The sequence below is a fragment of the Rhineura floridana genome, chromosome 8, assembly GCF_030035675.1.
Source record: "Rhineura floridana isolate rRhiFlo1 chromosome 8, rRhiFlo1.hap2, whole genome shotgun sequence".
Taxonomy (NCBI): domain Eukaryota; kingdom Metazoa; phylum Chordata; class Lepidosauria; order Squamata; family Rhineuridae; genus Rhineura; species Rhineura floridana.
Genome location: NC_084487.1, coordinates 76759359 through 76784014, shown reverse-complemented (window position 1 = coordinate 76784014; position 24656 = coordinate 76759359). Strand labels below are relative to the sequence as shown.

At 43.1% G+C, this 24656-nt stretch overlaps 1 protein-coding gene across 4 annotated transcripts in view; it reads left to right on the top strand.

Moving 5' to 3' along the window:
- The window catches only part of MON2 (MON2 homolog, regulator of endosome-to-Golgi trafficking), a 165064-nt gene that overhangs the window by 50799 nt on the left and 89609 nt on the right, over nt 1-24656 (top strand). For all 4 annotated transcript variants that reach the window (XM_061639850.1, XM_061639849.1, XM_061639851.1 and 1 more), the window contains exons 5-13: nt 1333-1462; nt 2158-2255; nt 4418-4543; nt 5192-5386; nt 8114-8238; nt 8850-8989; nt 9619-9772; nt 22031-22266; nt 23353-23434. In XM_061639850.1, coding sequence (XP_061495834.1) covers nt 1333-1462; nt 2158-2255; nt 4418-4543; nt 5192-5386; nt 8114-8238; nt 8850-8989; nt 9619-9772; nt 22031-22266; nt 23353-23434 — 1286 coding nt within the window. The remainder of the gene's footprint in view (nt 1-1332; nt 1463-2157; nt 2256-4417; nt 4544-5191; nt 5387-8113; nt 8239-8849; nt 8990-9618; nt 9773-22030; nt 22267-23352; nt 23435-24656) is intronic.

Sequence of the window (24656 nt, the reverse complement as noted above, 5' to 3'; positions counted from 1 at the left end):
CAGGATCTCATTTCTTACCTCTTGGATTAAAAAGCAGAGAAATTCACTAATAGACAAAAAATGTTGCAGTTTAAGAATGTACCTATAGCCCACAGATATTTCTATCAACATTTAAAAAGCAGGGAAATTGGGCTGCTATAGTGAATGCACCAGGGAAGCAGGAGACCTGACCTCCTCTCTGAGATATTGTAATGCCCTACAAATTTGTCAAAATGCAAACACCATTTGGGTTGGTCTTTCATAGTCCAATCCACTTTCTGTGTAGCTTGGAAGAATTTGGTAACGTGTGCCTCTGAGCTATACGTATGTTCTTAAAGCACAAGGTTTTTTGCCTATTAGTCAATAATATTCTATTAGTTCAGATGTACACATTATGCTTATATAAGTTACATTGCAAGGAGTCAGCATCAAACAAGTTCCGTTTCCATATTAGTACATTTCAATACACCTCTTATCCAGAAAGAAATGGAGGTGAGATGAAACCCATGAAATTACATGAACGGTTGTCACACAGAGGAGGGCCGGGATCTCTTCTGGATCGTCCCAGAGTGCAGAACACGGAATAATGGGCTCAAGTTGCAGGAAGCCAAATTTCAACTGAACACCAGGAAAAACTTCGTAACTGTTAGAGCCATACGACAATGGAACCAATTATCTAGAGAGGTAGTGGGCTTTCCAACACTGAAGGCAATCAAGAGGCAGCTGGACAGCCATCTGTTGGGAATGCTTTGATTTGGATTCCTGCATTGCGCAGGGGGTTGGACTTGATGGCCTTATAGGCCCCTTCCAACTCTACTATTCTATGGTGTGGGAGCAGACCTCTGGCAGCAGCAACTATAGCTGCAATGTGTCTTCGACCAAGTCTCAAGACAGAGTGGCCCCTTGCTGTACAAAACCTGCTCCTTTTATAGGAGTATTCAAGACTATCTGACTATCAGCGGCTGCTCTTACACTGCATCTTTCCATGCTGCCTGTCTGAGGCAACAAGTGGGACCAGCTAACTTTCCAGCTAGTTGCTTTAATCAGAAGCAGATGTTGTTCATACCATATAAGGAGTTTTCTCCTGTGGCACAACTCCTTGAAATGGTTATCTCTTTTATTTATACAGACAAGAGCACAATGGCTGGCCACCTAGAACTAGATGGGGAGAAAATAAAAGGAGAGGGGAAAATAAAAACTTTTTCCAGTTTGAACTTTGTAAGCCTTGACTGTATACTATGAGGACATATAATATTGTATATATTAGGTTTAATACACACATTTTAAGGGCTCTTCTAAGAGAAATTTGAATGTTATTTGGGTTGCATCATGACAACTTCATATTTTTTTTAGGCAATTGTCCTTTGCTTTCGGCTGCACTTCACAAAAGATAATATCACAAATAATACTGCAGCAGCCACAGTACGGCAAGTAGTCACTGTTGTTTTTGAAAGAGTGGTTGCTGAGGATGAACGCTATAAAGGTGGGTATGTGCTTATATTGTAATTAAAAATGAAATATAATAAATAACCATTTGGTTCTTATGGCAAAGTTGTATTTATAAGGAGTCCAATGTAGCCGTAACATGATTCTAAAAGGAAATCCATCAGATCAATTAGAGTACTTCCTCCAAGCTAGACAAGGGGTTGGTTCATGTTATCATCATAACATTCCCGCATAAGAGAGGCTAAAATTAGTATAGATATCAGCCCAAACCTCCCTGATCCAGGTCTTATTAGAAGATGTGATGGATAAAGGAAAAGTGACTTTTCAAAGAATGAATGTCACTACTTTAATGTGTTATATCATGTGATTTCCTTATGTAGCTTTCTGATGTAGGCTTTGGATCAACAGGTTGATCAATAGCTGCCAGGCGTGCTGCTTAACTTGCGATTACATTGGAGAAATGTGTTCATTGACTGACAATTCTCTTCCACATGCCTTCTGAAAGTTACCCATCACATATCTGAAACTGAGAAAGTAACTGTGGAACCCCTTTCTACGTAGTCAGTAGCAAGAGGAGAGAGAGAAAGCAACCTCTGAAAGAGGTTTGTGCAGGCTAAGAGTATATGCCAAATCGCCTAAGTTGCTGCATCAGCCCTTGTTAAAAATAAATAAGGAGAATGCATGGCTGTTCAGTTTTAACGTGTTATGTTTCTGAATTGGTGTTTTGTACAGATATTGTAGAGCAACCAATAGGAATTCAAGGAAACAGTAACAGAAGATCTGTTAGCACTTTGAAACCATGTGCTAAAGATGCATATATGCTTTTTCAGGTATTGACACTCAAATTCTTGTCATTCTTTTATTACACAGTATAATTTACATTTAAAATTCAGTGTATGTGAAGAGGCAATAGCCATTATTTGCATCTGGTGAAAGAGAATATGCTACACAATATTTTGGTGGGAAATGGTTAAAGTACACAGACTATTCTTAATATTATGGAGTAAAAATGTAGTATGCAGGATATATTGTACTGCTCAGCTCTAGAAGCTGTAGACCTCATTCTATTCAGGAGCTAAGGGGATGGTAAAAGAGGCAGGAGGCAATTTGAAAAGCTAAAGAACCTGAATGTGTTTAGCATGGAGAACAGAACATCTGTGGTGGCCCCCGAACTGTGGAACAGCTTGCCGGAGGAGATACGCCTGGCGCCTACGGTTCTTTCTTTTAGGCGCCAGGTTAAGACCTGGTTATACTCCCAGGCATTTTAATGTTCAATGTTTTTATGTTTAATGTTTTAGTTTAATTTTGTTGCTTTTTATTACTGATTTTATTCTAATATTGTATTTTAATCTTGTTTTGTACACCGCCCAGAGAGCTATTAGCTATGGGCGGTTTAGAAATGAAATAAATAAATAAATAAATAAATAACATCCTCAGTGTTTTCAGATACTTAAAGATGTCGGAAGCAAAAATAACTGCACACCATTTCCCCAAATTGGTGGATTGACATCAGTGGATAGAAAAATGAAACTGAATAAAGGCAAATTCACTGTGTTAATAATTAGATGGTTCTGGGGCAGTGGGAAGTACAGTTTGTGGTGTTTGTGTGTTATTTATTGCCACATGTAAAAATAAAATCATTTATTTTTTTTTAAATGGGATGATTCTGATGTAATGCCAAATCATCATTTGGCACTACATGAATGAGATTGGCAGAACAGCTGGACTTACACACAGCACTTCCCTCCTTTCCTGATTTGTGGCAAACCAGTTTGTCAGTTTCATCTGAACTAGTAAACTGTGATTTGCCCTTGCTCTGAAAACTAGGATTGGAAATCAAGATCAGACCCTGTTTCCAGACCTCTCTTGCAGGACAATCTGGCTTGCTTCTTTGGGCAAAATAATAGTTTTCCCCCAAACCAGGTAAGGAAGGAGAGGATTGTGTATGTGAGGGAGGAAGGAGTGCCTGAAACCCAGACATGTTTACAGCAGACTATAATTTGGCAGTATGTCTTACTGTTTTTCTTCACCCTGTGGAATTATTTAAATAAGTATAAGCTGGGTGATAACTGGCTAGACAGAAGGTTCTGCTCAGAAGAAAGCAGGCTCTGAAGACAATTGGCACAATCTGTGAATTTGCTCCACTGTGGTGAAGGTGTGACCCTCCCCCCCTGATTAGCGCATGCTGAGCAATTGCCATTGTTGTGAATACTTCTCTGGAAGCTTTGCAGTTGGTCAGAGCTGTTGCAAAATTTTCCAAGTCAGGATAGGGAAGAACCAGTGATAACTGCATTTCTGTTGGACCATGTGGTATCCTTCAGTGCCTGCACACAGAAGGGAGCCGAGGATTGCAACAGTGCAGTAGACCACTTTATGGATTACATTATTTGTCCAGGGGAAGGATGACAACCTAATCACATATCAGCATTGTAAAGGGGGAAGTAAATGATATACTGAGCTTACAGATTTATATGTCTGTTATAGGAGCAACTGAAGTAATTATCAGATGTGCTTTGGAGTTCCACCAGATTCCAAAGGCAAATTAAACTGGTCTACTGAATTAATTCGCCACCACATAATCAGTATGAAATAATTAACAGAATTATCTGCAGACTCGGTTATTGTTGTAAATGATGTATTGACTTACCATACTGTCTTTATTAGTGAGTGAATTTTATCTAGTTATTCTTTTCAAATATTCCATCCTAGTAAAACTGGGTTTAATGTGTATTAAACTTCATTCCATAAGCTTTGCATGAATAAAATCCCAGGTTTAATTCTCTAGTTAGGACTGGGAAAGAAACCCTGGAGTGCTTCTGCCAGTCGGTGTCATGTTGTTAGCACTGAGCTAGATAGCAGTCAGACTTTAATGTGAGGCAGCATCCTATGGGACTCTTAAGTTGGAAATATCTTAAAGCCATTTAATGCTACCATTTCCCCCCAGACTTATTCCTGAGAATAAAAGTACAAGAGTGTTCTTGTTTTTCTTTAGGATCTTTGTCAGCTGGTTAATGCTGATGCACCTTACTGGCTTGTAGGCATGACAGAAATGACCCGGACATTTGGTCTGGAACTACTTGAGTCAGTCCTCAATGATTTCCCACAAGTATTTTTACAAGTGAGTGTCTTTGTTTTTATTTCAGAAAGGGGAGGGTTTTTTCTGATATTAAGGTTTTAGAAACGATATACTAATTTGGATCCTAGCTAGGCATCCACAAATTAAAGCACTCCTGTTCACAGATGGAACTGATATCTGCTTGATCTTCTGCTAGAAAGTGAGGGAGAAAAACATTTTTTGCTGATTTCTCTTTCCCCCTGCAGTGCCTCTCATGTCACTCCATTGGTCCCCCAAGCCTCCAGGGCAGATTTTTTGGGGAGCACAGGGGGCTGCAGGGTGAAGGGGAATCGGTGAAAGTTGCCACACTCCTTTTTCCACTAGTGGGAGCTTTGTATGAGCAAAGCTCTGCTCGGGAGATGCTCATGCCAGCGGAAGCCTAGTTAGGATCAAGCCTCTGTTTCTAAAACAGGAAGGACTTGGGCAATGTTTATTAACCAGTCTTTGGCATCTCTATGTGAAAATATTGATACCACTTAACCTAGTACTTTGGTTGCATTTCTGTTAACCTTAGTATGTGTTAAATAACATATAAGATTTACTTGGCAGCTGCAAAATGTATGTTTCAGTAGAAACATAGATGCCTAAACTTATTTATATATTTTTTTAAAAAATGTTTAGTGTTCTTAACATTGTCCTTTCATTTTCCAGCATCAAGAATTCAGTTTCCTCCTTAAAGAAAGGGTCTGTCCACTAGTGATAAAGCTCTTCTCACCAAATATAAAATTTAGACAAGGTTCCAGTACATCATCTTCACCAGCACCAGTGGAAAAACCATATTTTCCTATCTGCATGCGCCTTTTAAGAGTAGTTTCTGTTTTGATCAAACAGTTTTATAGTTTACTGGTAAGAAGAAAGTTTTAATATCATTCTTATGCACAAGATAAATTTTAAATGGCTTACACATCAAAGTGTTATATTTGCCTTCTGTATATTAGAAGTAAATCTGTGTCACTTGCAGTACAATCATATACATCAGGAGTGGCGAACCTCTGACAAAGGACCAGCCCAATTTGGCTCATGAGGCCATTTCTCCAAAACCATGCCCACTGTCCATCAGCTGACAGAAAAGGGGCAGGTTTCAATCCTGTACAAATGTGCTGGTGAAGCAGAACCCTACAGAGGGCAGGGTTGAACCCTGGTGAATGGAGAGTGCAATCCTGCTGGGTGCTGCTTTGCCAGGGTGTTGCTTGCAAAGAACAGGATTGGCATCTCCGCTCTTCAGCTGATGAGAGGAGACTTTAATCCTGCGTAGTGCTGAATCATCGTGACATCAGAGGATTGACAAGTGGTTGGCTCACACACCTGTCAAAGTTGGGCCATGTGGGAGCCTGCTGGGCCAGAAAGGATCCCCACTACTGATACACGTGTTTGCTCAGAAGTGAGTGAACTTAGTGGGCATTACTCCTAGGTAAGTGAATTTAGGATTGCAGTGGGACTTACTTGTAAGTAGACATGTATAGGATTATGCTGTTTGTTTTAAAATGGGTGCCTTACAGTTCCATTTATTTTTTAAAAAATCCTCAGAGCAGCTTATAATACCTATTAAAATATCTAAAGAACGAAACATCCGAATATAAATAAAATTATATATAAACAGCAGTTAGAGGCAATGTTGTTTGCTACTGTTCTTTTTCTTTTGTTACATGTTTTGGATTGTTTTAATTTTTATTGCCACCTACTTAGAAGAGAAAAATAGAAAAAATTTAAATGAATAAAAAGGAAAACTAAAAATGGGTGCACAAATTAGGAAATTAGCAGAATTGTAAAGAAACAATTATTGATAATTAAAAACTGAGGAATATAGGGTAAATATAGCCTGATACCTTTGTGACAATGATTTTGATGTCAGGCAAATGTCTCTAGGGAGTGTACAACAGAAAAAGGCCCTTTCTTCCTTAATCATCTTAACATAAACCTAACTTCTGAGGACAAGATAACCCAGGAGAGATCCTTATCAGAGGATCTTAGCTGTTCGACAGGTTCATATGGGAGAAGACAGTCCTTTAGATACCATGGCCTTAGACTTCAATGGGATTTACTCTGTAATAATAATTTTTGACTGCCCTTATTTACGCTTTATTTTGTCACTGTAGTAGTAAATTGTGAGATGTCAATTGATTTGTGTATACTTCTTTTCCCTGGTTAGATTCTCTGGATCTCTTCTGTTGCATTTATTGGGCTCTCTTTTCGCTTAGTCCATAGTCCATTATGCATACCATTTCTTTTTATTGTTTCTTTTTCTATTTTTTCTATTACTTTTCCACACAGAGCTTAGAGGGTGCTTTAAAACAATAAAATCATAACAAATAAGCAATTTAAAACCAGGTAAAATAATGAATAACAAAAATAGCGTAATTAATAGGAAAGAACTGGCGCTATATTTCAAAAGCTTCAGGGGGAAAAAGAAGCTTGGTTTGTTTGCTGTCATGAAGGAACCAGCCCTGAAAACTTTCTGAGGGGAAGCATTTCATAAGAAAAGCTTTTATGGGGGGAAATGTCCTGCTTCTGGTACATGGCACTCTAACTTTTGTCAAGGAAAGAACCCCATTTTGATCTGAAGTCAAAAGGTAGTGAAGCTCATATAGAAAGAGGTGTTCTCAGAGAAGTTTTGGTCCCAAGTTGTTTAGGATGCTTAACATTAACTATAATATTGGCCTAGAGCAGTCTTTCCCAACCAGTGTGCCTCCAGATGTTGTTGGACCACAATTCCCATCAGCCTCAGCCAGCATTGCCAATGGTCAGGAAAGATGGGAATTGTCGTCCAACAACATCTGGAGGCACACTGGTTGGGAAAGGCTGGTAGAGGCTAATCAGTGAGGGTTCTGTTAGCATTTGTTGCTATGCACCACACAGCTAGCAGTGACTGACAGCTGTGTTGCCACATTCTGCACAAAACTGAATTCTCTGAACTTTAAAGGAGTTATACAAATACAGTCTTTCAAATCTTTCCTGGCTACACTGGGAAACACACACTAATAGTCCTCTATTTGACTTGAAGGAGGTGAAATTGCAGACACAGTCCTAATCGTCTCAAAGGGTATACCTAAAGAGGACTATGGCCAAAACATTGCTTACAGAAAAAAAACTGTTAAGTCCTTGATAACAGTATTTCCTAAGAAGTTTATAATACTTCCTCTTGGTCTAATTCTCAGAATCTGATTAGGGTACAGAAAAATAATTTATACTACCTAATCTTACCTTCAAATTACTCCTCAAAACTCACCTTTGCCTTTGGCACAACGCTCTTGTTCCCATGCCGTACACTTCGCCTGTACCTAAGCCTAAGAATGGGTCAACTGAAACTACATCATATTCCTTTCTAGTTTACTCTGTTGTCCACCTTCTCTAGTCCATTCAGGCATTGTCAGCTTCTATGTTGCCAAGTAGCCCTTCTTCTGACATTGCATGCTCTATCTATCTCTTCCCTTGACATTTGTGCAATCGTATAGGGAGTGACCCTTCCTTAGTTGGACAGATTGTGTTAAATGGATGGCGATTGAAAGGAAAGGATGCCCTGTTCAGAGTGTTCTTTTAATTAATAAAAGTTTGTTTGTTTGTTTGTTTGTTTAGGTAACTGAATGTGAGATCTTCCTATCATTGCTTGTGAAGTTTCTGGATGCAGACAAACCTCAGTGGCTAAGAGCTGTTGCAGTGGAATCTATACACAGACTTTGTGTGCAACCTCAGCTGTTAAGGTAGTGGATATACATTAGTCGATATACCATATATAGCAATTATAAAATATTTGGGTAATTAAAATAACAATTTATAGTTTTTATGTTAGGTATGGCTTTATACGAAGATCCTCCGTGGCGCAGAGTGGTAAGCGGCGGTAATGCAGCCGAAGCTCTGCTCATGGCCGGAGTTCAATTCCAATGGAAGGAGGAAGGCGAATCTCCGGTAAAAGAGGTCGAGGTCCACTCAGCCTTCCATCCATCTGTGGTCGGTAAAATGAGCACCCGGCATATGCTGGGGGGTAAAGAAAGGCCGGGGAAGGAACTGGCAATCCCACCCCATATATACGGTCTGCCTAGTAAACGTCGCAAGACGTCACCCTAAGAGTCGGAAACGACTCGCACTACAAGTGCGGAGACACCTTTACCTTTATGGCTTTATACAAATTGTGGAGCACTGATTTTTAATATTCTTAAATCCATTTTAAGTTCTAGAATTTAAAACAACCTGTGCTATAGAATACTATTTCCAATCAGTATAAGGAAGACTGTTTCATAATATAGAGCCACTAGTTAATTCACATAAGCATTTTGTAAATAAATACATTTTTATTCTGTTCAAATTGAAACAGGTCCTTCTGCCAATCTTACGATATGAAGCAACATTCAACTAAGGTATTCCGTGACATTGTGAATGCTCTGGGATCATTTATTCAGTCACTATTTCTTGTACCAAATACAGGGAATGTGTCGGCTACAACAAACCAAACAGGTAAACTAGACATTTTTTTACTTGTTTTGAGTCATTTACCAATAATTTTCTCTTAGGAGCACTCTTGTTTCAATTAACGTTTTATTTTTATTAATATTTGTTGGTGAGAATGATAACATTATTCTTTGTTTTATTATTTGTCTGTTTTCTCTCTTCTAGAAAATATCTTTGTGTTGGGAAGGGTAAAGCCTTTTAGAAGAAATTTCATGGAGGTGTTACCCTTTTATAATCCTGAAGAGAAACTGCAGAAGCTAGTCATATAAAACAAAGCTGCCATATTTTAAAAACTACCACATCTAGTTCTTATTAGTGCCTGTTTCAGCAGATACCTCAAAATCTTTCTGCATATGCTGCATCACAGGACTTTGGAAGAGTTTAATTATTAATATTTAAATTTCTGAGTTCTAAATGATTTCAGTTTTGCAGTGTAGAGCCACTGATGTTAATAAGATCTCTGACTAAATACAGATGCATTGCATAATTGGCCAGGAGGGGGCATTCAATGTAGATGGAAGTACGTTGCTTATAGGCATGTTGTCTTATGATAGTAAAAGAGGGTCGTATTATATTCAGCTAATTACGTTAAAATTGAAGTGTAGTTAATTTCCCCTTTTGATTTAACTATATAGGAGGTAGCGTGCCTGGTGGTACAGCCTCAGCACAAACCAATCCAGGAATGCTAGGAATGGGTGGAGGTGTGACCGTATTACCTGCTTTTGAATACAGAGGAACCTGGATTCCTATCCTCAGCGTATCAACACAGGGCAGTGCTAAAGCTACCTAGTAAGTAAAATAATGATCTCTAAAACTCTTTAAAACCATGGATTTGCCACATCCTAAGCAGTTGTAAGCAGGATTATGTATGAGATCTTGAACTTTCCCCTTTCACGTTTATATGTCCCTGAGGCCACATTTCAAGGCACTAGAAATCTGGTAGCGGGTAGTATTATTCCACATTTTTAAAAAAAGGAAAATTCCATGAGTTAATAAATTAAGCTACAGCCAAGCTCAGAAAGTTATTGTGATATTTCCAGAGTAGCAACATGTATAAAAGAACACTAAGGCAATAAAATATAAAGAGACATCAGTCACAATGACCACTGTTTTGGAAACTGGCCAGAGTAGCATTAAGCAAGTGGATACTTTGAGCGGCTGATTGTGTCTCTTCATACTGGTTTTTTTCATGATTGTTCCTCAAATCCAGTTCTTCTCCAGATTGACTAGAAACTACTTTTCTGTGATGACCTAGCCTTCTTTGAGTCAAACTTTACCCTGGTTCAACTTCTGGTGGCCCTTTCTTATTAGGTGCTACCTATTTAGACTGCTGTCCAAGTCTTGGAATGGTTTATGCTTAGTGTGTTAAGTGTTGCTTCTAATGTAAAAACTAAACTGTTAAGAGTATCTGACTTCTTATTCTAATGACCGCAAGGAATTATTGATGCAGATGTATGTTGTGGTGTTTAACGTATTGTATTAATAGAGTGGAAAGAAACCTTTATTTTATCTGGATAACCTTAATTTATCTGGATAAATAAGGAACACCTACATTTCTGTAGGCCAGGGGTCACCAAACCTTTTGGACCAGTGGGCACATTTCAAATTTTGAGACAGTGCTGTGGGAGCCAATTATAAAATGGTTGCCATGAGGGGCATGCCATAACTTAAAATTAGAGAGTAGTCACAGAGAGTAACCATACAGTGCACAAGGACCCTATTTTTCCCCAATGCCAATCCTAAATCAAAGCCTAGGGTCTCATGCTCTACTTACTTACCTGGGAGTAAGCCCCATTAAACACAAAGAAGTTTTCTTCTGAATAGACATAGACATGTATATCATTGTACTGTAAGTTAAATGTACAGGGAATTCTTAATGAGCACCTAGTCTTTAGCTCCTGAAAAGCATAAAACATGCCTAAGCCTCTTTGCAAAGTTTTCATATTTGCCTGGGCGGAGGGGAGGATTTTTTTTTACACCATGGTCAACAGTTTTGAAAGCTGCTGAGAGATTGAGAATGAGCTCGATCACACGTACCCCATCTCTTTCCTGACAAATGTCATCAACCAGGGCAAGCAAGGCGGTTTCCGTGCCATGACTAGTCCTGAAGCGAAACTGGAATGGATCCAAGTAACCCGTTTCCTCCAAGCAGGACTAAAGCTGGACTGCTACCACTCTCTGAAGTACCTTGTCCAAAATGGGATGTTGGCAACTGGGTGATAGTTGTTTAACACTTCTGGGTCCAGGGAGGTCTTCTTAAGGAGGAAATATGCCATCACCTCCTTCAGAGTGGATGATACTTCCTCCTCCTCCAGTGAAGCACTGATCACTCTCTGGACCCACCCAGTCAATCACCTATGACAAGCTCTAAGAAGCCAAGATGGGCAAGATTCACGGGGGCAGGTAATCAGCTGCACTTCATCAAGCAGCTTGTCCAAAATCTCATGCTGCAATAATCGAAACTGATCCAATACAGATGGCATAACCAGTGTTTGGATGCCTCCGTTGGACATGCTCAAACTGTGACATCCAATTTTCTCCAAATCTGAGCAACTTCCTAAAGTGCCTCGCAAAATTGTTATAGCAGGCAGTGAAGAGTGTCATAGCAACACTCTCATGTCAAGGTGACAAAAGCCCATTCACCACTTGGAAAAGCTTGCAGATGCAATGGTGACAAGAAGTAAGCTTTCTTTTTTCGTTGCCACAACTGGTAAGCATGTGTTCACTCAGGTTCAAACCATGATTTATTCCACTTGTGCTCTAGCTGCCAACCCTCCTGTTTCATTGCATACAATTCACTTAAGTACGAAGGCAACCTACATGATTCACAGCGATGGTTATATGAGTGATTGTGTCGGTGGCTCTGCAAGTTTCACCATTCCACAGTGTTATGAGAGTCTCAACAAGAGCACCAACCATGTTAGCTGGAAAATCCCTGAGAGCATTCAGGTCTCCATCTCAATAGGTCCCCCACATCTGCAGAGTGGAGTAGCCACGTTCAGGCTAAACCTCACCAGGGAATGGTCCGTCCATGACAATGGACTCATAACGAGCCCGACAATCAGTGGAGTAGTATTTCCAGAAAATAAATTCTTGGGGCAACCTGATCTATGATAAACCCACCACAGGAAAGATGCATCCTGGTTGCTAGGGAAAAAGGAAGGGCAAACTATTCCAAGGACTAGAAAATAAGACAGGAGCAGGAAAAGTGCATTAAAGGGGAGGGGAAACAGTAACTCTTTGAGACTCCAGGGGTTCTTATTGCTTAGTATCCAGATTTAACTCACTTATCAATCACAGCTCTGACTTACTTATTTGTTAAATTTATATCCCATCCTTCTTCCCAGAAGGAGCCCAGGGCGGGAAACAGAAACACTAAAGAGACTGTAAAACAAAAGACTGTAAAACATATTAAAACAAAACATCTTTAAAAACATACTAAAAAGCAATTTTCCTCAGGTAGCCTGCCATCATGTGGGTTATAGCGCCATCTAGCGTCCGAAGGCAAGAATGGATTGAAGTCAAGACCTGGGGCATCAAGCCCCTCCCACTCCAGTTCATTCTTGCCTTTGTCCGAGGCGTTCGGATTTTGCTAGTGTAGTTTCATAGCTGAACCGTTTATTTCCTTTCCTGTTGTTACCTTCCCTCTCTCTCCGTTCTACTTTGTCTGGGGCATTTGTTGGGTTTTTTTTACTTTAACCTTGTGTTCGGGGCTACGGCGGCTGCCGTTCCCCCATTTGGGCTCAGTCGTCTCCTGGGAGATGAGCAGTGGCTGCGGCTTCTCCTTTACAGCCCTTATTTTTAGCAAGGGAGCCTGCGGCTGTGACTCCCTTTGCTCCTACGAGCCATGGCTGTGGTCTCCCCTTTACAGCCCTTTCGCCACCTTGCCCCCGTTCGTATTTTTAGCAGGGGAGCCTGCGGCCGTGACCCCCTCTACTCTTTATCGCATTTTCGCCTCCTTGCCACCAGCTCTGTTTTGTCAGGTGGTGGCAGCGGCAGCTTGTACTCCCGCGGTGGCGAAACCTCCCCTGCGGCCCTTTACAAAGTTTTCCGTGGCTGTTAGAAGACCGCTTTTCTACCCCCCTCAGCTTGCATTGAGCCTGTGAGTAAGATTGCAGCTCTCTTCTGCAACCATTTGGAGTACGCGGAGGCCATTGCTCCTTCCTGGCTGCCATTTTGTTCTCAGATTTTCCCGCTCTTTCTCAGCGGGTGCCATTTTGTATGCCCCTTTCCCCCCGCCTTTTTTATTCAAGCTAGACTTGTTCATTGTTTTGTGTGCACTGTTTGTTGAAGGTATTTCGCCAGTCTTCAGTTCCTTTTATTTCTACATCAAATACAGAGATATCACCAGGCTCATATCCATACCTGCAGTTCTACAATTCCAGGCATTTCAGACTGTATATTCTCCCCCACCTGTGGGCGTTTACTGAAGCGTGTGTTGGCCATACATGCTCCCCCATCGTGTACCATCTCCTCACACGACTTGTCAGCACAACACCTGCACTGCCCCTCAACTGCTACGTGTTTGCTACAGTGCCTTTGGGATGGTACATTCTCCCCCACCTGTGGGCATGTACTGAAGCGTGTGTGTGCATTTGGGACTGTACATTCTCCCCCACCGTGGGCGTGTACTGAAGTGTGCATCTTTGTACATTCTCCCCCATCGTGGGCATGTACTGAAGTGTGTGTCTTTGTACATTCTCCCCCATCTGTGGGCATGTACATGATGGCGGATCAACAGTCAGAGGCAGCTCATGCTACAGAGACACAGCAACCGTGTACAGCTCCAGTGCTTCACAAATCTACCAGGCACAAGCAACCCAGACCACACTCCAAGGCTGTCGCTAAGACCAAACACTTATCTAACCACACCACTACCAAAAGAGCACGATATGTGTCTGTCCCAGCTTCAGAGGTTGCTGGCCAACAGAGATTAATAACCCTCTTTCATTCAACCAACTGGATCGTTTGAGGACGAATTTGAAGGATTTCCTACTTGAGCCTGTGAATTGTCCTTCTCAACCCACTTTCTCAGCTACAGCTCATACGTCTCACCAGTCCAATGAGCCCCCTGCAGCTGTGCCTCAACAAGGGCAAACACCAACTTCTGCACCGGGATTGCAACTGTCCCCTGATTTTCTTTCGCAGTTAAAGAACACCTTGAGCTTCTTATCACAAGAGCAGTCGTGGTCCCAGACTACTCCACTGCTTCATCAAAGTGATCAACGACATTCCGGTGCTCCGCCTCATTGTGGCTGCAGTGACATATTCGCTCCATCCTCACCCAACCCATTCCATGTCACCAGAGGCAGAGTTGGAGATGAGAATTCCAGTTTGGAGGATCCATAGTATTCTCTTCAAGCCGAGGGAGATCAGTGGAGCGATGAGGAGGCACTCAAGGAGGATACGTCCTATCACCTGTTTGATTCGGCCGACTATCATCCCCTCGCTCGTAGAGTTCTGGACATGTTGGGCCTGCAGTCCTTACAACCTCAATTTACCACTCCTCCGGTGAAAGGGGCCAAGGTACTCAAAACTTCCAGATCGATAGATCACTATCTTGCTGTGCCAGACCGCATCGATAAACTGGCCAAGGAAGAATGGGCTCACCCACTGCAGCCACGCCGTTTCTCTAGCATTGCCAAAAGACTCTACGCATTGGCCCCCGGAGTTCATGAATCACCTGAACATTCCGGGGATCGACGAGCCAATCTCTAGTTTGGTTTCCAGGTCTCTCCTGCCGAAACAGGGCGACTCTCAGATAAAAGACCCTTCTGAGTGCCGTATGGACTGCGCTCTGCGTAACAATCATGAAGCTACCGCCTTTACTGTTCAGGCATCTGCTGCAGCGTCCATGTTTTCAAGAGCTTCTATGATGTGGCTGGATGAGCTCTTAGATGACCCTAATCCCGATCCCATAAAGCTCAGGAAAGGACTAGTTAAGTTGCATAAGTCTGCAGCGTTTGTGGCTGATGCCACCTTAGATGCAACTCAGATGGGAGCATGCGCCCTAGCTGCACAGGTGGTCGCTTGGCATACACTTTGGCTCAGACATTGGGATGCTGATTCTATGGCCAGGGTCAGCCTGTCGAGGGTACCTTACTCTGGGTCATTGCTTTTCGGAGAGGAAGCCCTCAAAGCGGTCTTGGTGGACCCCAAAGATAGTCGAAAGCCAATTTTGGCCACATCCAAGAGGGAGGATTGTAGGCCTTTCAGACGCTTCACTCCTTACCGCTCCTTTCAGCCCTTTCGAGGAACGCGGTCTGCGGGACGGGGCCGATATTATCGATACACTGAATTCCGTTCCTCCAAGGGATCCTGGAACAAACAACGGTTTCAAGGCAGAGTCCAGAACTGGGGAGGTCAAGGGGCCTCAACTTCTGCATACAGCAGGGGCACTCGCCAGCGCAGACAATACTGACGCTTTCCCCATCGGGGGCAGATTGCTACTGTTTGCAAGTCTCTGGTTGCATCTGACACAGGCCGCTTGGGTCAGATATCTCTTTCACGGTTATGAACTGGAATTTTGGCTGACCCCTCCAGACAGATTCATCCCCTCCCTCCTGCCCAAAGTTCGAGACAGGCGCCGGATCATGCGGGAAGCCATAGTTCATCTTCTCGACATAGCTGCAATAGAGCCAGTGCCATTGGTGGAGAGAGCAGAAGGGGTTTGCTCTCTCCTCTTTGCAGTTCCCAAGCGAGATCTGTCGTGGAGGGCAGTGTTAGACCTCGATTTTGTCAACCGTTTCGTGAAGTATTGATGATTCAAAATGGAGTCCCTGGTGTCAGTTATAGAGGCTCTACACGAAGGGGACTTTCTAGCTTCCATAGACCTGAAAGAGGCTTACCTCCATGTGCCTATCTGCCCTGCTCACAGATGTTTCCTGCGATTTGCCTTCGGCCCCCATCACTTTCAGTATCGGGCAATGCCTTTCGGACTCTCGTCGGCCCCAAGAGTCTTCACCAAAGTGCTGCTCACCCTGTGGCTTACCTCCGCCTCCAGGCATTCATATCTACCCTTATTTGGACGATCTGCTGATTCGAGCGGATTCCAGGGATCTGGCCCGCTCTCATGTTCACTGTGCCCTCACGGTTCTACGCACCCACGGTTGGCTTGTCAACCTCGACAAAAGTCAACTTCAGCCAACTCGGCGTCTGCAACATCTGGGAGTGATATTAGACACCACACAGGCTGTCAGCTCTACACTGCAGCAGCAGTGTCAGGGGGGCTGGAAATTCCTGGGTCTTTGGCAGGGAAGGAAAGTCCTTAGCCAGCAGTTGGGTTGTAAATCTGCCAGGCCTATCCGAAGCGTACTTGCCGAGTCAGAAGTCCAGAAGCGAGGTCAGTGGAGGTCCGGGATCAATTGCCAAGGAGGTCAGTCAAAGAGATGCTGCAGGGAAACTAGGTCTACACAAAGCCACGCCTGACGTTGCAGTCAGCAACAAGCTGCAGCCAAGGTGTGCCTTATAAAGAGCAGGATGGACAGCAGGTGTGAGCCCTCAGCGTTTGGGCCTTAAGGAGACAGGCCTGCCTCTCTTCTGCCTGACCTTCTGCTGTCTACGTTCTGGAGGTGAGGGGGGAGTATCCTGTTCACTGTCTGTGTCTGGCTGCAGGGCCTCTGCTGTCCCTGGGGTGCTCTGCAGCTGAGGGGCAGAAGGAGCTGGATTCTCAGGAGGCTCCTCCGTGTCTCCTGCTGCTCCTGGGTCTGCTGCTGTTACTCCCGAGTCGTCCTCATCTGAGGAGTCCTCTGACGGGGCCATGACACAGGCCATGCCTTTTTTATCATCGGATTGGATTGCAGCCATCAGAGAGATGGCTCTGGGCCTGGCATGTCGTATGGGCGCAGACGTAATGTTTCTGGCAAGAGCTCTGGAGATGTTTGTCTCGACCATCCACATTGTACCATGGGCTTGGCACCACACTCGACCCCTACAGTGGGCCTTACTCACTTCCCAACAGGACATTGCCATGTCCAACCACCGCACAATCCACCTGAATCCGTCACTGCGTGCTTCCTTCCATTGGTGGGCAATAGTCAAAAACCTCAGCAAGGGAACCCCGTTCCGAGAACCAGACAGGACTGTAATAACAACAGATGCCAGTCTGTCCGGATTGGGGGGGACGCGGCACTGCAATTTCCAATTTGTTCAAGATGTCTGGTTCAGCACAGAAGCAAGTCAGAACATCAGCTGGCTGGAACTGAGTGCAGTCCGTCTGGCCCTCCGGCATTTTCAACCTTTATTCCTTCTGGGCCATGTGCTGTTTCGAACAGACAATACCTGTGTGAAATTACGTCTGAACAGGCAAGGAGGAACCAGATCACAGTTCCTCCAGATGGAAGCATCTCATCTCTTCAGTTGGGCCGCAATACATCTAATTTCACTTAGGGCAGAACATCTCAGTGGTGTGTGAATGTTACGGCCAACTGGGTCAGCAGACAACAGGTGATCTCGGCGGAATGGAAGCTTCACCCTATCGTGTTCAGCCTTCTCCAACGGCAGTTCGGCATCCTCGGTGGACCTGTTTGCCTCCAGTCACAATTGCCAGCTACCTCTCTACTTCTCTAGGTATCTAGACGCCAACGCAGAATCTGTTGATGCTCTGTTGACATGATGGCCGGAAGGCCTCCTATATGCCTTCCCCCCGATACCGCTATTGGGCAGGACCTTGAGGAAGCTACGATGCGAAAGGGCCCATCTGGTCCTGATAGCCCCGTACTGGCCTCGCCGGCCGTGGTTCTCAGATTTGCTCTCCCTGTCAGTGATGGATTTTTGGAGCTTGCCACTCAGACCAGATCTTCTCTCTCAGGGTCCGATATGGCATCCGGATCCCGAATGGCTCAGTCTGACAGTGTGGTGTTTGAACGAGGACACTTGATTCGTTCAGGACTTTCTCAGGAGGTTGTGGATACAATCCTCGTGTCTAGAAAGCAGTCAACCTCTCGCATCTACCAGAGCACTTGGTTTGCCTTCTCTAACTGGTGTGACTCTCAGAACGTCCAAACATCTCAGGCTAATGTTCAACAGGTGCTGCAATTCCTACATAGAGGTCTGAAGATGGGACTTAAAGATAACACCTTGCGTCGCCACGCCACCACCATATCCTCTATTCTCTCAGTTACATCTCCTAGAATTTCTATGGGCTCACACCCACTCATCAAATGATTCTTAAAGGGAGCTGCCCTACTATCGCCGGCAGTTTGTCACCATTTTCCTTTGTGGAGTTTATCGAAGGTCCTGCAAGCTCTGCAGCGTCCTCCCTTTGATCCCCTTTGATCTGTGCCATTACGACTTTTGTCCTTCAAGTTCCTGTTCCTGGTGGTGGTCACCTCGGTGAGAAGAGTTTCAGAGTTGGGGGCACTGTCCTCGGCCTGCCATCTCTGTGTTTTCCATAAGGACTCAGTGGCATTGCGGCTAGATCCCTCCTTCTGTCCCAAGGTCGATTCAGCGTTCCATTGTAACCAGGACATTGTTCTTCCCTCGTTCTGTCCCAATCCTGTCCATCCACTGGAGAAGGCCTGGCACTTGCTAGATGTCTGGAGGGCCCTCAAGACCTACCTGTCTCAAACCCAGGACATATGATCAATGGATTCATAGTTCGTATTCTTTCACCCTCGTATTCTGGGGGAAAAGGTGGCCAGTTCTACATTATCTTGTTGGTTGCGTGCCTGCATTGGCCTATGAGTCGCTTCAGCTGCCAGTGCCTTGTAAGATAACGGCACACTCAATTATGTCAGCAGCCACTACGGCTGCTTTCGCAACCAACGCACCTCTTGTGGAGATTTGCAGAGCGACTGTATGGTCTTCTCCAGATTCCTTTATAAGGCATTGCAAGATAGACCATTATGCTTCTGCCGATGTCTCCTTTGGGAGGCATGTTTTACAAGAGGTTTTTTATGACAAGTAATCAAGGGGCGGTCCCTCCCTATTTGGGGCTGCTTTGGTACATCCCACATGATAGCAGGCTACCTGAGGAAAATGTACCATTGGTCTCACCTGAAGGGTGATTTTCTCAGGTAGACTGACATCATGGCCCTCCCTTTTGGAAGCTATCTGGGTATTTGGTACTTTTCAAATTCTCACTCTTGAGAGTTACACTATTTAAACTATTTAGTCAAGTCAAGACCCTTTTGGAACTGTTAAAGTGCATGTAGCCTCTGTGTTATTATTTGGGACAATGTTTTCCTTGCTGGTGGCCCGTTGGTCTTTTTTGTCTTCTCAGATATATCTCACTTCGGTCTCGTCATGAATGAACTGGAGTGGGAGGGGCTTGATGCCCCAGGTCTTGACTTCCATCCATTCTTGCCTTCGGACGCTAGATGGCTCTATAACCCACATGATGTCAGTCTACCTGAGAAAATCACCCTTCAGGTGAGACCAATGGTCCATTTCAATACAGGCACAGATTGCAACAAGGTCTCTACTTAAAAGGCTTCTTGAAAGAGGAAGATCTTCAGTAGGAGGTGCCAAAAAGATAACAGATGGTGCCTGTCTAATATTTAAGGGGAGAGAATTCCAAAGGGTAGGTGCCACAACACTAAAGGGCCACTTTCTATGTTGTGTAGAATGGGCCCCCTGATAAGATGGTATCAGCAGAGGTCAGACTATCCTGGTCCAGAAATGGCCGCAGGTGTCTTACCAGCCAAAGCTGGTAAAAGGCACTCCTAGTCACTGACATCACGTGAGCCTCTAGCAACAAAGATGGATCCAGGAGCACCATCAGACTACAAACCTGCTCTTTCAGAGGGAGTATGACCCCATCCAAAGCAGGCAATGGACCAATTATCCAAACCCGAGAATCACCAACCCACAGTGCCTCCGCTTTGCTAGGATTCAGAGTGTTTATTGGCCGTCATCCAGCCCACCACCAAGTCCAGGGTCCAGGGCTTGCATGGCCTCTCCTGATTCAGATGTTACAGAGAAGTAGAGCTCAGTATAATCCAAGTACTGCTGACACCTCACTCCAAGTCTCCTGATAACTGTTCCTGGGCTTCATACAGATGTTAATTTGGGGACAAGATGGTACAGGCGGGCCCAGCTTATACGGCAGGTTCCGTTCCGGACCCCCGCCATAAAGCGGAAATCGCCGTAAAGCGGAACCCCATTGAGTATAATGGGGCACGTTGCACGAAAATGATGCCAAAATGCCGCAAAAGGGCAAGATTGGCTTTAAAGCAGGGAATGAAAGCCGCCGCATTAGCATTAGTGGAACGCTGGGAAGTGGGGCCCTGCTGTACCCTGCAGTATCCCACAACTGCCAGGGGGTCAAAAGGCAATTTCCCAATGCTATTCCCTGAAAATGTCCCTGGAGATAAGATTGGCACCACTGTAAGACTGTGCCTCCATTACCCATCTCACTAAATTGGCCCAGAAGGATGCATGGTGAATGGTATCAAAAGCTGCTGAGAGATCAAGTAAGAGTAACAGGTTTGCACTCCTCTGTCTTCCCAATAAAGATCATCCATCAGAGTGACCAAGGCCAATTCAGTCCCAAACCAGGCCTGGGCCCAGATTGGAATGGGTCAGCATAATCTGTTCCATCTAAGAATACTTGAAATTGCTATGTCACAACCGTCTTAATCTTCCCTAAAAAGGGGGTATTTGCAACCAGGCAGTAGTTGTCATAAACCAATGGGTCCAGGGTGGGCTTTTTCGGTAGTGATCGGATCACCACCTCTTTCACGGCAGCTGAGACCACTCCCTCATGCAAAAATGTGTTGACTACACCCTGGATTCCCTCAGTCATACCCCCTCGGCAAAGTTTAATAAGCCAAGAAGGGCAAGGGTCAAGAGGACACATTGCTGGCTGCATTGTTGCAAGCACACTGTCTACCACATCAGGCTGCATCAACTGAAACTGATCCCAGGAAGTTGCAGTAGATGTTGCACTGGATACTTCAGTGGGGACTACAGTGGATGTGGATGGGGCATCAAGATTGCTGTGGAGGCAAGGCAACTTGTTTGCCTTGCAAACAATTCATTCACTTCACTCCTTGACTAAAAATGTTGACCTGTGGGAGCAACTAGGGTGGCTCATTTCACTGAAATTGCTTAGAAAGGGTACTTTCACATTTTGCTGTGTAACTTTCTTTCTAGAAGGGCTAGAGACTTACTTTTTAAAAAAGCAAGTTCAGAGCTTGGGAGGCCTACCAAGGGTGCCAATTGAGGCCTTTGCGTGCGTCAGGTTGGCAACCCCCGCATTAGACAATCAGATGGTTGAAATGATTGCTAAACACACTCATGAAGAAACAAGCCTCATTATATACAGTGGGCTGATGAGCATGCAGTGCTAAATCATATTTTAACACTATGTCGTCAAGCCACAATGAATCTGAGTATATGGCCAGGAGGAAGACTTCAAACCGCAAAGCTGAGTTATTTAGCAACTTATTGTCTGTTTTATTTATTTTATTTTATTCATTTATTAGGTTTATATCCTGCCCTTCCTCCCAGTAGAATTCTTGGTTCGCCTAAGCCAAGAGCCTTTGAAATTGAAAGTAATCTTGGGCAGAAACCCTCCCAGCCTTGTGGGTGGAGGAGAGAGTATGAAAGTACACTCCTATCTGACTCACCAGGCTCATTCACATCACACTAACCACAGCTTAGCATTGTTTGTGAACCAGCTCTCTGGCACTAACTTCCAAGTAAACATACATAGGATTACACTGTAAATGAATACTCATTTATGCTATCTGGAAAGTACTTGAAAGGTTTAGGGAGCTAGTACTCCTTTGAGCCTGAAGTTTGGAACACTGAACTATGATTGCACAAAATAAATTAGTATTAGTCTAGGAAACCTCCATTCTTCTCCCTCCTCTGGTTTGGAAAATAATATAACAGGCAGTCTTATTGTCTTATTTTCCTGGATTTCTCTGCAATATTTCAGATACGTCTTAAATGTTAATCTGGTCCTTGTTGCCAAAGACCACAATATTCAAATCAAATCACATCACATCAATATAATTCCCTAGGTAAGCAACGGATACCAAGTGCTTATTTCTTTCACTTAAATATAATTATTTATTTTGGTCATTTTTTTCATCTTAGCCTAGAAATGTTGGATAAAGTTGAGCCACCTTCCATTCCTGAAGGCTACGCTATGTCAGTAGCATTCCATTCTTTGCTGGATCTTGTCCGTGGGATCACTAATATGATTGAAGAAGAATTGGGACAGGTTGAAACAGACAGTCAAGTAACAACAGCTGATACACAGTCTTCACTAACGCAGTCTTCAGACCTGCAAGATTTTAATTCAGCATCTGACCAAACTGACAAAGAAACAGGTCTGTGATAATGCTTAAAACTAGGTGAAAGTTAATAACAGGAAAAGAGTATAAGGCTGCATACAAATGTACAGGAGCTGGTGCAGGTATATCTGTCTCTAAGTGAGCTCTTCTTCCTCCTCACCACCCTCACCTTCACTTCATAAGCACATGTAGTCTCCAAACTGAATGCAAACACTTTCCTCCCCTTTCCCTTCCTGGTTCTTCAGACAGAATGTTTGCTTTGGTTTCTTCCCCTTTTTGGTAATTGCCTTGCATTATAATTGGATCAGATGTTTGTCTGATGCGTAATTTAAAAAGTAAAAAAAAGACTAATTATATTTTACATTTAAAAAAAACTGCTCTGAGAAGTGGGAGAGATGGCTTCATGGTTGACAAAAAAGGCAAGCCAATAAGACTCTCTGGCTGTAGAACATGTTTCCCTGGTGCTGCTGCTAGGGAAAAAGGTTGCATATCTGCTGAAAATGGTGTATGTTTCTATATCAGCACATCATTAAAATTCTCTCTGGATGCACCGTATGTCATAATTTTTCTTGACATTTTTACATAATTGCTTATGAATGAAATTTACATTTTAAATAATTTTAGAAAGTCATATTTGTCTCTCAGCATGTTTCCAAGAGAGAGGCCTTATACAGTTATTCGTGATAATATGTATATGTCTGTTTTTCAAAGACAAATGGTCAAAAATTCCACTGAACATGCTTAAGATATCTAAAATAGCTTTTGGATCCTGGCCTTTCTCTTGGAAATATGCTGTGACAGACAAAGCTATTGTCCTCACTAGATCATTTGTCACGCCTCCCAGGCCGTTGCTATTATTCATGTCAGCTAGATCTGACTGTGAAACTGAGGGGTGCGAAGATATTCTAGGTGATCCAGTTCTGGCTTTTGATCTGGCTTGTATGAACCTGGAAATGTTCAGTAGATTGAAAAGGTAAATGCTTAATAGTTCAACTACACCAAATTCTGGGATTGTATTAATAAAATGTGGTATATACAAAAACAAAAATGCATGACAAACCCAGTCAGCTATATTCCAGTTGCTAAATATTATCTAAAATTGCTGTTATTTCCCCCACTCAGTTAGCAGAGCAGTTTGGGAAGAAATGGTGAACGCATGCTGGTGTGGTCTTCTTGCTGCACTATCTTTACTTCTGGATGCAAGGTATTCAGTCCATTTATAATTGTACTTAATTCTTCAGAGCTTCTGTTTAGAAACAAGTTTGGAACCTAAAACTGAACTTCGTTGAGGGCTGGGTAGCACAGTTCCCAAGAGCTAGAGGACACATGATTACGTCAGAAGGTGTACTTTGTGGAAAACAGATTGGACATCACTCTGTCTTTGGATACTAAGAATCTTATATGAGCATTTTTTCTCTCTAGATGAACAAATTTTGTTATTTACTTAGCTTTAAAATGCTTCAACTATAAATATGTTCTCATGAAACTTTTTTCACTACAAAAACAAATGATGGCACAGCTGCATTGTAAGGATTTGTTCACTGTATTAAATTTGCTCCTATGATAGCTCTGTATACTTTATTTGGTCATCACTTTTTACAACAAAGAGTTAATACAATGGAACAAAACTGTCCTTTGTTTTTCCAATATGTCCCACTAAGGAATGTAGACAATAATAAAATGAATAGTTATGGTTCAATTCAAGAAAAATGCAGCACACACATTACTAAGCAAACTACAGTGCCTTGCAAAAGTAATGAGACCCCTGACCAATGCTCTCATATTACTGAATTACTGAATTACAATATGCACTCATATTACTGAATTACATTGTAATTCTGTTCTGTATGATATTTTATTTTGAAACACTGAAACTCACAATCAATTATTATAAGGTAACATTGCTTTTATGTTGTGAAAAGTTTATAAGAAACAAAAAACTGAAACATATTGCTTATATAAATATTCAACCCTCACACATTAATATTTGGTAGAGCCAACTTTCGCTGCAATAAGAGCTTTAAGTCTTTTGGGGTAGGCATGTACCAGCTTTGCACACAGTGTCCCAGGAATTTTGGCCCATTCTTCTTGGCAGATTCGCTCCAGGTCATTCAGGTTGGTTGGATGTCACTTTCAAAGAGCACCACAGATTCTCAATGGGATTGAGATCAGGACTTTGAATGGGCCACTGTAGAACATTAACCTTTTTGTTCTCCTGTGCATGGAAAAGCTGATCTCAGGTGGGTAGCTAACTCCACCTAGCGGTTGAAGGCAGAAGAGTGCTAAAGAGTTTTTTTTTTACAAAGACTTCCTGCTCTGCGCAGCTCCTTAAGAACGGTTGATCTAGCTCCTCTCTGCATTCAGGCCTATATAGTTTGGTGTTTTGTTCCTATTGTGTGTCTGTACCTTTTCCTTCCTTTACTGTT